General features: G+C 40.6%; 1 protein-coding gene across 1 annotated transcript in view; it reads right to left on the bottom strand.

Moving 5' to 3' along the window:
* LOC136866796 (uncharacterized) overlaps positions 1–10,678 on the bottom strand; it is a 382,310-nt gene extending 371,632 nt beyond the window's left edge. Inside the window, exon 1 of the mRNA XM_068226847.1 lies at positions 10,535–10,678. Within this exon, the coding sequence (XP_068082948.1) occupies positions 10,535–10,678 (144 nt within the window). The remainder of the gene's footprint in view (positions 1–10,534) is intronic.
* Between the last annotated feature and the right edge of the window lie 3,679 nt (positions 10,679–14,357).

Genomic DNA, 14,357 nt, shown 5'->3' with positions numbered 1-14,357 from the left:
GACACTTTGCATGTGTTGTGAGAAAGGGTAGCAGGTGTGTGTGTGTGTGTGTGTGTGTGTGTGTACTGTATATATTTCCAAGGTCATGGACACTGAAGTATGATTTACCCGCTTGCCGCGCGCATTCGTCAATCTGGCAGTCATTTTTGTGTCTTTTAGTTTCGTAGTGTGTAGTCAGTTCGCCTCTGTGGTGTAGTGGTTTGTGTGATTAGCTGCCACCCCCGGAGGCCCGGGTTCGATTCCCGGCTCTGCCACGAAATTTGAAAAGTGGTTCGAGGGCTGGAACGGGGTCCACTCAGCTATTTTTTTTTTTTTCTGCTAGTTGCTTTACGTCGCACCGACACAGATAGGTCTTATGACGACGAATGGTCCACTCCGCCTCGGGAGGTCAACTGAGTAGAGGTGGGTTCGATTCCCACCTCAGCCATCCTGGAAATGGTTTTCCGTGGTTTTCCACTTCTCCTCCAGGCAAATGCCGGGATGGTACCTAACTTAAGGCCACGGCCGCTTCCTTCCCTCCTCCTTGTCTATCCCTTCCAATCTTCCCATCCCCCTGCAAGGCCCCTGTTCAGCATAGCAGGTGAGGCCGCCTGGGCGAGGTACTGATCATCCTCCCCAGTTGTATCCCCGACCCAGAGTCTGAAGCTCCAGGACACTGCCCTTGAGGCGGTAAAGGTGGGATCCCTCGCTGAGTCCGAGGGAAAAACCGACACTGGAGGGTAAGCAGATTAAGAAGAAGAAGAAGAAGAAGAAGAAGAAGAAGAAGAAGAAGAAGAAGTGTGTAGTCAAATATTAAATTATTTTCAATTGTATAATCACGCCCTGTTCTATTTAATTGTAATACATGTGTAATATTGTTCCTTTGGTGAAAGTTTTATTGTATTGTATTGAATTAAAATTTAAAAAAACTATTATTACCCAACTAAAGTTGATAAACTGTCAATCTTTACCTCTCTGTCGAAATTCGTTCAGAGAGCATTAAAAACTTACCATTTTGTAGCTTTTTAATTTTATTTTCAGTTTTAATGTATTTCCCCCTCTCCCTTCCGCTATATCCACAAACCCGGGTTCGTTTTGTTATCTGTACATTTTTGTCCCACCTCCAACTTCTAATTCCCAATCGCCGCTACTGCTGCGTTTCCACTTATGAGTCACTTCCGATACACCTTTTATATCCATCCCAACCGAAGAACCGTTTAGAATATCCTATGTAACTTGCGTATTATGAAACTAAGAGCTCTGAGTCATGCGATACCACCTTCATTGATCTCACCTTATGTACTGGATCGACCGGTTCCCAAAATTGGCAGCGCTTTCCCGACTCTGTTCTGAAGACTGTGCCAGCGTACTCCATCCCGTTATGAGTTACTTTACACAAGCGAACGTCAGTAATGTTTTCTGCAATCAAGGAAATGTAAACTAGTCAACCACCTGAATTCAAAAGACAAAATTAAATGAGTTTTGTGAGATGTGAGAGTGGAATGAAATGAAAGAGAACCTTTGTTCTTCAATTTATTGAATACACAACTATTTAAAAGAGTTCTTGCTCCTTTTCATTACTTTGGTCTTGACAGAGAATGGCGCCGTTGCATGTTTTGCTACCCTGATTTGCTTTCCCTAAGTCTGGTGATCCGTCGCTATAAGAGTGTTGTATGTTCAGCCCGAAGGCTGGTTGGATCGTCAACAGATCCGTCATTAACTGTCATAAATGGCCTAGGCATCACTGAAGAGGCGTACTAGGATAATGAATGGTGAGATAGTTTCCCGTTGCTTTCCTCACTGAGCCAGAAGTTGCTGTTGCATATCAATTTGCCAAGCCTACTGAAATACATGCACCAACCGACCCTATGAGCAACATTTTCACACCATTCATAGCAGGGACTGGCTACATAAGGAATGGTATTACTAGCATCGCTTATGCCTCAGTCACTTTCATATTGTCAAAGCAAAGGATAAAACTGAGACAAATAAGTGAAAGTAACAAAACTGCTCTAGCCCATACCAGAAGACATAGTGCACTGTAAACACTAGCAAAGGCATGCCATAAGGGTAACCTCGCGGAAAGATTTTTCCCACTTGGGGCTGCAGCTGGTCCACCTATGTGATAGGCTGTCCCTCCTTGGGGTCTCTAGCCATTAATCTTTCCCTACATCACAAGCTTTTCCAAGGTGCCCTTTCTTCTGGTGATGAGTCTCAAGAATCGGAGGCAAGCCTAGTTGATCCACTTGAGAAGTCTAGTCAGGGCGTCTAGTTCTTTCACCATGAACGTACTGATAGGATGCTCAGTCCAAGAAATGCAGAGAATGCCTCAGTAAATCTACATCTTAAAGGTCTCTATTCTCCTCTTGTCTGTCTGTCTGTCTGTCTGTCTGTCTGTCTGTCTGAGTGTTCAGGTCTCATCTTCATGAGTAACGGGGGGGGGGGGGGTGTTGAACCCTTAACTTACCATTCCAGCGTTGGTCGGCTACAGTAGAGCAATATTGAACTCTTAAGTCTTGGGGTCGTTGCGGGAATAATTCGGTCACGATCTTAACCAAACGATGGGGTTCAGAAGAGAGCCTAACTACTTGAAATGAGGGGCAAATATGTGCTTACTAACTTTTATTGAATCAATTAACTGCACAAAAAAATCATTTATATAAAATCCTTGATCAAGAAAAATTTAATTATTTAATGTTTCAAACGCAGTCACATTGTATAACGTTATTTTCATTAATTATAATATCGAAGAATTTTCTTCGAAGAAAGTAGGAATCTCATAAATAAGTGGACAGCGAAACTGAAAAATCGCGCACCTATTAATCCAAACGATAACTGAGAATTAATCCACACGATCCGTGGAAAATCTGACCTTCAACAAGTAGAACGCCTGATTTTCTCTTAATTAAGGTTATCGACCAGTCGAATACCCTTTCGGATACGGAACACCCGCCGAATGGACCCTTAATCGAACCAAATTGACTATCAGTTGCTTTGGATAGGTTGCGAAATATAATTGGAAAGCATGGTGTTCACTACCAGTTAACAGCAGCATTCACAATTGAAACAAAATTCCACCACGTATTGTCATTTCATGACACCCTTAAGTTATTAAATAATCCCGATGCTAAACGTGCATCACCCAAACAGCTATTCAGAAGGAACCAACAACAACACGATCCGACAGAACCTTACGTTACGTCGTTCTGAAGGAACAAAATTGCGAAATGCAGGAAACACTTATTCATCACGCATTTAGAAGAAACGCCAAACACTGAAGTTAAATAAAAAGTGGTAAATCACTTGAAAAATATTATTATAAAACCGACTTTCAGGTTATAAATGATTACGTTACGCTTAATAAAATTACAAGTCCACGTGGTAAAATAACACAAAATTACAAAATTCTTTCCTTATTAACAATGACTACCATCACAGATCCATCTACTTATTGTTTGTCCCAACACACTACCTACAAGTTATCAATTAACCACGCACAATTACGTATAAAAGTGAAAGAACGACAAAAATTGAGAATAAAATATATTACCGGCTGACGAATCGAACCCGCATTCGTAACTCAAGTCTCACACACATACGCTGAGTGTCAACACGCACCCTACCAAAGAAAAACGGACGTCAGAACGACAAAACAAATAAGTCCGTAAAATAAAATAAAATACTGAAGTTCATTGAACTCAAACACGCATGGCGAACTGCAGTAAATATTCAATCACCATTAACTCAGTATCCAATATTGGACAGCCCTCATATGCCGTTAGCGGTTCCATAATCTTAGGTAAACACCTTCCGGCTGGTAAAGGGCTGCGCGCAAGCTTGGCATCCATATTACTGAGCTAACACTCTTCGCATTGCATACACTACTGCAGACACTACCATCGCTCAAGTCACTTCGCAAAAACATCTAATCTAAGACTTGAGTATGTACAGCTGACATCCCAGACCTATCGTCGGGCTTACCTAATGTCTGCACACCCTAACACTAACCTCTATGTACACACACACCTTCCTAACCCTGTCGTTGAGCGTGAACTTCGACGTCTCATCATCAGTATACTCCTAGGATAACATGTGACGTTCTAAATCTATTGTCGAGCGCAAATTGGGTCGTGTACGCTTCCTCAAGCATATCAGGCGAAATCATAACCTCAAACACACTTTTAGATATTTTAGCTGTAAACCTTGTCAAAAATAATAGCACACAATGAAACAAATCTTGCCACAGAATGATCGCAAGTCGGGAAATGCAACTAAGTCCCTATCTTGTTACTAAACCGTGAAATTGAAAATAAATAACCCGTGGTAAGCAATCCACAACTCAAACACGATCTCAGCATGCACAATGAAGTTTGGAAAAATAAAAATGAACTCCAACACACGTCTAACACTACTTGACTATCGCCAAACCATAATAATCACCACCGCAAAAATCCACACTGTAATTTTAGGGTGAAGCCCTCAAATCGCCTACCGTCATTTTCCAAATATTCATATACATGGCTATCCAGTGAAACGAAACCCAATGAATCTACACAGCCAAACATATCGCTCTAATAACGTCCAATATGTCATCCCACAATGTTTCCGATTTAATGATAAATTACCGTCTCGTAATTTATGAAATTTACTGATTGGAAACTTGTCATTACAGTCAAATAACACCAACCGTGTATTCAGAATGCTCTTCTATCCTTGAGGTCATATTACTATAATATTCATTATACTTACTTTACGTAACTAGTCACTTGATTTTTACTACCAAGAGTTACAATCTTCACCAGGAATTGTTTTTCACTTGGGATCTTAACTTGACATTTTACTGTGCCTCACACAATAATAATCTCGAACCAACCTTCTCCAGGTCACAGTTTTCGGATTGTTAGCGGAATATACTACAGCCTGCCACATAAATATCACATTTAATATACAGCCTGTCTCAAAAATTCTTCGCCGTCAGCAAATATAGCCTGTCTCAAAAACTCATTCTCATCGCCTTCTCACGGCGGCATTATACGAAATATACAGGCTCCCTTTGCCTTCAACATCTATACCTCTTATCTCAACATATCAAAATTCTTCGCCATCAAACCCTTTTCTCATATTTCAAGACTTTTCAAACCTCAATCCTCTCGTGACAAACAACCTTTACAAAATATACTTTTTTATTTTATTTTTACTACAAATTTCGGACCTCAAGAATACAACAACACACCGTGATTTTCCATATCACCGACATACACGATGTCACAAAATTTTACTTCCCATAAATAAAACATAACTTTATCGGATTTCACTGGAATTTTCTAGACACCCGCAAACCTTGTAGAACATACCTGTTAAATCCAATTTTAACATAGAAAATTTTTATCCCGCGGTAAACATTATTATTATTATTATTATTATTATTATTATTATTATTATTATTATTATTATTATTATTATTATTATTATTATTATTTCGACCAATTTTTTCTGAATTCCGACGATATTCGAAATTAAGACATTCACCACGACTACGTTATCGTTATCACCTTCCTAATTTTACTCAATTTGGACAATATCTCAAAGAATATTAACACAGTATTTAAACTTTCGATGAGAAAATTATTTTTAATTCCAAATATTTATTTCAGCTACAAACTACTTTTTGAGAGCAGCCATTTTTCTATTTCAAGAGTCTGGCTGTTTCGTGGTAACGAGCTCCCCGTGTCAAGCAAGCCGCAAGCTCGTGAATTGCCGGGACACTTCGGTGGACTTCGAATATTGAACAATTTATCAAAATTCAAGAAATTCTTCATAACGAGAGATTTTGGCGACATGGTAAATCCAGGAATAAAGAATCTATTCTTAAACCCTATGTGAAGACAGAACCCCCAGGGTAAAAATAAATGCAGTTAAGCCTAGAGAAGAATTTGCGGCTGACTCCCGAACTAGCGACACGTGCCAAGGCCGATGGATGAAGAAAAACCCGCGGAAAATTGTCGGATGAGTTGGGGACATGTTGGACATACGAGTTCTTCACAGGATATTATGCTTTCAATGATGCAATATACTGTAACTCCCTACCTTCTCTTTGCTCCAAAAATGAATTATGGTACATTATGCTACGGAGAATATTTATCAATGTATGTGAAAATAAATCCAAGATATGCAGAATATTTTTTTCTGCAAATAAAAACGCGTGATTTTAAAGAATATAAGGATTGCTTTTTACTAAACTTGGCTAATAATACCTTATACAGGTCCTATGCTCATAATACTCGTACTTTTTCACGCGGATCCCTCTGAAACATGCCTGTGCGAGCGTGGAATGTCGTAATAAACTTCTTTGCAAAATTATCCGGACGCGTTACTGTCTGCTTCTAGTTAAAAAGTAGAGACGAACGGGAGTCTTTTTTGAAGGATCATCGGTTAGTTGCATTCTCACGGTAAAGAAAATTGACGATGTTGCCCTTCGGCTCAAACAATCACCAAGAAATCACTAAGTTAAGCCAGCAGACATTTCTAATACATCAGCGTGAAAGCAACAAAGTAACTTTAGATCAAATCATACAAAATAACATCGTTGTACAAATTTCAGAGGTAGACCAAGTTTTAGGTTTTGCAGATCCACGACTCATTTTCATTTAACTCGTCTTCTCGTTCAAAACAGCTAACGTTGGAATTCGGAAGAACAAGGCACTCTCCTTTAGTTGCCGTTGCATGACTTAAACGTAGGTGTTTTGGTGTGTGAGCGGTGCTTCGAGAATCATTGAGCCCGTTTTCTTCCATAGAACTATCAATTCTTGACGATACGTCTTGTATAATTTCTCCAGGACTTATTGGTAAAGGGAAACGTTACAATTGTTTTCAGCCAAACGGTCTAACAGTGTACACTGCTAGAAATACAACTTGCTGACTTAGTTGAGGTGTTTCGTGACCATGTGGTGAGCTGTAGCCTGTTGCCCGCTAGATTACCCGATCCACCCCAGTGTAACTTATCTTAAGGAAAATGGCGAATTAAGGAAATAGATAACATGAGGCGTTTTTCTTCAATCTCTTGTTCTTGTTTCTATGTTACCTGAGTTTGGGCATTGATGATGTTGACAGAAAACTGGCTCCACAGTAAAGGAACATATTGCAATAATTCACGCAGGCTATATCGTTTAGGTGGGCTGGTACGAGGTTGCACTTGACAGTTGTAGTTCATGTTGGCACCACTATAAAAAGTATTTGAAGAACGTTACCCGTCAATCAGAACGACCAATCCACTACTTTTTATGTCAGATACAGTTATGTATTTTACACATATTAGTTCGTATTTAATTTCATATACACCGGGCGAGTTAGCCGTGCGGTTAGGGGAGCGCAGCTGTGAGCTCGAATCCGGGAGATAGTGGGTTCGAACCCCACTGTCGGCAGCCCTGAAGATAGTTTTCCGTGGTTTCCCATTATCATACCAGGCAAATGTTGGGGTTGTACCTTAAATAAGGCCACGGCCGCTTCCTCCGAACTCGTCGTCATAAGACCTATCTGTGTCGGTGCGACGTAAAGCCCCTAGCTTCCTCCCAACTCCTAGGCCTTTCCTATCCCATCGTCGTCATAAGACCTATCTGTATCGGCGGGACGTAAAGCCACTAACAAAAAAAATCCTTAGTGATTCCTTATTAACAGTAAAACTAATTCAAAATGCATCATCCTTAAATACACTATTCCAAGACATACTACAGACTTACAATACTGTGAAAAATAAAGGACAGCAAGTTACCATAATATGGCTTCCCTCACATAAGGGAATAAAAGGCAATGAACAGGCTGACTTATCAGCTAAAGAAGCAACTCGTCTTCCTGTACATGATCCAAACTTTCTAGTTTCCTACACCGATGTTGCTCCTTTTCTTACTACAAAGATCCGAAAACATGGTTAACTGACTGGACACGGGAACAACTCACAAGACTCCATGATATTAGGCGTGGACCTACAGACAAATTTGATGTTTCATTCCTTCAGCTTCGAGAACAAGTGTTCGTTACTAGAATACGTATAGGCCATAGCAAACTGACTAATGCACATATCTTCTCTAAGAAACCTCAACCAATATGTTGTTGTTGGGTATTCAGCCCGAAGGCTGGTTTGATCCTCCACAGTTCCGCCAACAGCTGTCATAGCCTAGGCGTCATTGAAGAGGCATACTAGGGAAATGAGGAGTGAGGTAGTTTCCCGTTGCTTTCCTCAATGTTACACCTGTTAAAAAAGAAAAACTGTTGACCACATTTTACTAGAATGCCATCTGTACGACCAACAAAGACAATTGTGTAATTTAAACCAGAATAATGGTGTATGTGAGTAAGCCTCCCTGGCTCAGACGGCAGCGCGTCGGCCTCTCACCCCTGGATACCGTGGTTCAAATCCAGGTCACTCCAAGTGAGATTTGTGCTGGACAAAGCGGAGGCCGGACAGGTTTTTCTCCGTGTACTCCGGTTTTCCCTGTCGTCTTTCATCCCACTCTCCATTCTCATTTCATCGCATCTATCAATCAGTTTGACATGCATTGTATGTAAGCTTTGGGAAGGCATTCTTTCTGATTATATTAGACATGTTTGTGAAATTAATAACTGGTTCGATAGAAGGCAATTCGGTTTTAGGAAAGGTTATTCCACTGGAGCTCAACTTGTAGGATTCCAGCAAGATATAGCAGATATCTCGTATTCTGGAGGTCAAATGGACTGTATCGCGATTGACCTGTCTAAAGCATTTGATAGGGTGGATCATGGGAGACTACTGGCAAAAATGAGTGCAATTGGACTAGACAAAAGAGTGACTGACTGCGTTGCTATATTTCTAGAAAATAGATCTCAGAGAATTAGAGTAGGTGAAGCTTTATCTTTTTTTTTTTTTTTTTGCCAGGGGCTTTACTTCGCACCGACATACATAGGTCTTACGGCGACGATGGGATAGGAAAGGCCTAGGAGTTGGAAGGAAGCGGCCGTGGCCTTAATTAAGGTACAGCCCCAGCATTTGCCTGGTGTGAAAATGGGAAACCACGGAAAACCATTTTCAGGGCTGCCGATAGTGGGATTCGAACCTACTATCTCCCGGATGCAAGCTCACAGCCGCACGCCTCTACGCGCACAGCCAACTCGCCCGGTGAAGCTTTATCTGACCCTGTAATAATTAAGAGGGGAATTCCTCAAGGCAGTATTATCGGACCTTTATGTTTTCTTATATATATAAATGATATGAGTAAAGGAGTGGAATCGGAGGTAAGGTTTTTTGCGGATGATGTTATTCTCTATAGAGTGATAAATAAGTTACAAGATTGTGAGCAACTGCAACGTGACCTCGAAAATGTTGTGAGAAGGACAGCAGGCAATGGTATGTTGATAAACGGGGTTAAAAGTCAGGTTGTGAGTTTCACAAATAGGAAAAGTCCTCTCAGTTTTAATTACTGCGTTGATGGGGTGAAAGTTCCTTTTGGGGATCATTGTAAGTATCTAGGTGTTAATATAAAGAAAGATCTTCATTGGGGTAATCACATAAATGGGATTGTTAATAAAGGGTACAGATCTCTGCACATGGTTATGAGGGTGTTTAGGGGTTGTAGTAAGGATGTAAAGGAGAGTGCATATAAGTCTCTGGTAAGACCCTAACTAGAGTATGGTTCCAGTGTATGGGACCCTCACCAGGATTACCTGATTCAAGAACTGGAAAAAATCCAAAGAAAAGCAGCTCGATTTGTTCTGGGTGATTTCCGACAAAAGAGTAGCGTTACAAAAATGTTGCAATGTTTGGGTTGGGAAGAATTGAGAGAAAGAAGAAGAGCTGCTTGACTAAGTGGTATGTTCCGAGCTGTCAGCGGAGAGATAGCGTGGAATGACATTAGTAGACGAATAAGTTTGAATGGCGTTTATAAAAGTAGGAAAGATCATAATATGAAGAGAAAGTTGGAATTCAAGAGGACAAACTGGGGCGAATATTCATTTATAGGAAGGGGAGTTAGGGATTGGAATAACTTACCAAGGGAGATGTTCAATAAATTTCCATTTTCTTTGAAATCATTTAGGAAAAGGCTAGGAAAGCAACAGATAGGGAATCTGCCACCTGGGCGATTGCCCTAAATGCAGATCAGTATTGATTGATTGATTGATTGATTGATTGATTGATTGATTGATTGATTGATATACTAAATCATTTTGGGAGTGGCGACCCCATCGTACTAACAGCCTATATATGATTCATTCATTACATCCCTGACCCGGTCAATGACAGGAAAACATGTTGTAGGTTTTCAATAGTGTATGTGACATCTTGAACAAAGATACTCAGTGTAAAAACATCATTAAGTTTTTTAGACAAACAAATCTATTCAAAGACATGTAATCACTATCTGATCAATATGTACTATTGTTGTTTTTGCAGTTGTAGTTCTCTGTAATCAATGTAATTATTCCTTTATGTATAATTATGAATGTCGCGATATGACTTTCTAAGTTAAAGCGACAATAAATAATGTTAAAAGAAACTCTTATCTATTTTCATTGAGTCAATGCTTACTGCTGGCAAGGACATAACTTCCTCCCGTCTGAAGAAGAATGCATTCTCCTCGCAGTAGCCTTGGACGACGAAAAGGAAATAATCACAGTCTGATGTAGCGAGAACGCTGATTTTATTGTTATTCTTGGAGCCATCCATTGTCATGTCGTAAAGTACTTCTTTCGTTGTAACTGCTTCTATATGATTTTGTGTAGTTTTCGGATCCATGATACTAATACAAGTGAAACAAGGAAGTTAAAACATCAACGCACGTGGTCGAAGAACCCGACCTGCACGATCTGTCCGACTGATCGCGTACTGTGACCACACAGCTTACATGCCCATACGAATTGCTCGCCGTCTGATGCGTGGCACAGCTTTTAAATCCATGTGTCAGACAGTTTGCGTCCGTGTAGACGTTCACGTTCGCTTTGGTGAGTGTTGTGCTTATTCACACAGGCTGCAGAGAGCCATAAGCATAGTCCTGTGATTACTGTCCACAAACCTCAGACATACATTTTATTATTATTATTATTATTATTATTATGATTATTATTATTATGATTATTATTATTATTATTATATTTATAGGAATAAATTTACCAACTACAGGGGTGTAACTCTACTGTCACGTGGCCAAAAAATCTACGAATCCATCCTTGAGAGCAGGATTAGAAAATATGTTGAACCTACACTTGAGGAGGAACGACATGAATTTAGACCTGGTAGATCAACTATAGACCTTAATTTTACTACCAGAATGCTCTATGAGAAGTATTGGAAGAAACGTAAACCACTTATAACTGATTTTCTGGACATCGAGAAAGCATATGACCATGTATCACGCAGGCATACCGATGACAACATAGCACGATTACAAAGATTAGCCTATATAATGAAACCAAGAGTTCAGGTCCAGGATGGATGGTCAGGTTGGTTCGAAACGAAGAGAAAGGAAGCTGTCCTTCACTACTCCACTTCATAATCAGAATGGAAGTTTCCAAAGCAGTTAAAAGAAAGGATGCAACAACTAATGCCCTGGTTTTCGCTGACGATGTAATGGTATGGGGTGAGACGGAAGCTGAAGTACAAGCTAGACTAGGTCTGTTGCATGAAGCCTTTACAACCTTAGGTCTTAAAAGCAGCAAAACCAACACATTGCAATCTCTTCTGTTCTAAGGAGTCCCTAGATGAATAGAAACTCCACAACTGTTCATCTAAGAACTGGAGATGAGGAGATAGATATTGTAGACAACTTCCAGTACTTAGGTAGTGTTCTGTCCTCAGACAATACTATACATTAAGATATTCGCAACAGAATGCATAAAGCTGCAAAATTCTATCACGTTGGACGTCAAATATTTTGGGATGAAACATTTCCGTTAGTTTCCAAGATCAGCTTGTACAAATTACTGTATGTCTGGTACCCATTGGCTGTTCGTGACATTTTACTCTGGCAGGGCTGTGCCGCCATCTCTTTCCCCTCCCCAATCGGTTCAGTTTCATCGACCAGCACCACGATATTTTTAGATGAATAATAATAATAATAATAATCCGATAATAATGGCGTATGGCCTCTGGAGAGGCCTGGTGCGGTTCTTTATCTCGTAGACGGCCTATTAGGCGACCTGCATGTCTGTGAAGGTGAGGGCCCTACCTAGGATGATTTCTAATGCCGAATACGCCACACACACCCAGCCCCAGAGCCATTGGAATTAACTAATTAAGGTTATTCCCGACACGGCTGGGAATCGAACCCGGGACCCTCTGAACCGAAGGCCAGTACGCTGATCATCCAGTCAACGAGTCGGACATAATCATCTGATTTTGTTTATTTATTTACTCGTGTCAGAAGCATACTTAATTATACAGCTAAAGAAAAGTAATAATTAGACTATTTACAAAAATTACAAAAATTAACAAACAAAGGGAAATTGACCAAATTTACTGTACATCTAGGTGGTGTTTTTTTAAAACTGAGCCACACCTATGGCATTGTCATCAGCAAGCATTAAATCTTGCTCTGAGCATGAACATGGGCAGAGAGGACATTGATACATGTGGTTCACTGTTTGTTCTTCACCTCAGTCACACTTGCTATCCTCTGATGTGAAGCCCCACAACTTAAGTGAGTACTTAGCACTGCCGACACCAGTTCTTAATCGGTTAAGGGACCTCCAAACACTCCAGTCTTCATTGTAGCCATCTGGAAGATGTTCATGCGGCTCCATCCATTCTTGCTGCTTAGATTTCCACAAGGAAAGTCTTGCCTTATCTGGTGGTCCTTTCAAGGGCTTTGATGTCTGGAGGAAACATTTCCTGGATTTCAGTCTAGATTGAGATTGATGATGACCAAACAGCGGGTAAGCTTCAACATTCTCAACCTTCAGTCGTTCTTGATCAGCAGCGACTTCTCAACGAATACTTGGAGGTGCAACGCCACCAAGACAGTATAGCTTCTCAACAGGGGTAGGTTTCAGGCATCTTGTGATTAATCTACAAGTTTCATTCAGGGCAGGGTCTACAGTCTTGGCGTGGGATGATCTATACCACACAGGGGATGCGTATTCTGCAGCAGAGTAACACAGAGCCAATGCAGTGGTTCTAAGAACTTGTGCCTTTGCACCCCAGTTTGTACCTCTCAGCTTCCTCAGGATATTGTTTCTGGCACTGACTTTGTGTTTGATGTTGGAACAGTGTTTTCTAAAAGTGAGAGAGCGGTCCGGCGTTACCCCTAGGTATTTTGGGGTGAAATAATGTTCCAAGAGGGTTCCATTCTAGGAGACATGTAATTTCCTTGATGCTTCTCTGTTTTTGAGGTGGAAAGCACAAAGCAGAGATTTTGACGGATTCGGCTTTAGGTGGTTAGCCTTGTAATATGTGCCTAATTCCTTCAGAGCGCTGCCAAGAGTGAGTTCTACCTCTTCAAAAGTTGCACACTGGCAGGCTAGTGCAAGGTCGTCTGCATATATGAAATTTCTTGTTTTGTTAAGGAGTGGTTGGTCATTGGTATTATTAAATAGCAATGGAGCCGGTACGCTTCCCTTGGGCAATCCATTTTTCTGTGATCACCAACAAAAAACCTGCGGTTCTGCAACAAGGTTGATATCAATCTGGTAAGTTTTGAATCTTTCGTTAGTGTAAAGATCTTCTGAAGCAGTAAACGGTGGTTCACTGTATCATATGCAGCACTGAGGTCAATGAAAGCCACCCCTGTAATTTGTCTTTTTTCAAAACCATCCTCAATGTACTGCGTGAGGTTGAAAACTTGTGCAACAGCATTCTTGCCTGGTCTAAAGCCTGCCTGTTGTGGAATGAGGTTTTTGTTGATAGTCTGAATAAGTGTGTTACCATCCTTTCGAAAATCTTATATAGGTGGCACAGGAGAGATATTGGTCTGTAGTTCCTGGGGTCTCTGCTGTCCTTTTCAGGCTTTAGAACAGCAACACGTGCTTTGCTCCACTATTTTGGAATCTTGGACATCTGTAGGCAGTTATAATAAAACTGTAGCAACCATTCTTTCGTGTTTCTTCCAATGTTCTTTATTTGCTCAACTCGCATATCATCCAAACCCGCAGCTTTACCTGAATTGCACTTGATTATTCATTTTCCAACTCAGTGAAATTGAAATGTTGCATGAGCTCAGATGTTATTTCATCCATACCTACAGGTACCTTCAACATAGCTCTCCGGGTTTTAGCTTCTTGTTTTATTTTGTCATTCATGAGAAGTTGGTGGGCAATCTGATTGGCTGTAACAGAAGAATGTGTGTTACTCATGGTTGATCTCTGTTCAGCTTCTTTAGGAGTCTCCAGGCCTTTTGTCTGCTCTGCGTCATATCCAA

The sequence above is a fragment of the Anabrus simplex genome, chromosome 3, assembly GCF_040414725.1.
Source record: "Anabrus simplex isolate iqAnaSimp1 chromosome 3, ASM4041472v1, whole genome shotgun sequence".
NCBI classification, from domain to species: domain Eukaryota; kingdom Metazoa; phylum Arthropoda; class Insecta; order Orthoptera; family Tettigoniidae; genus Anabrus; species Anabrus simplex.
Note: the sequence above shows the minus strand (reverse complement) of the source record. Positions and strands in the feature narration are given on the sequence as shown.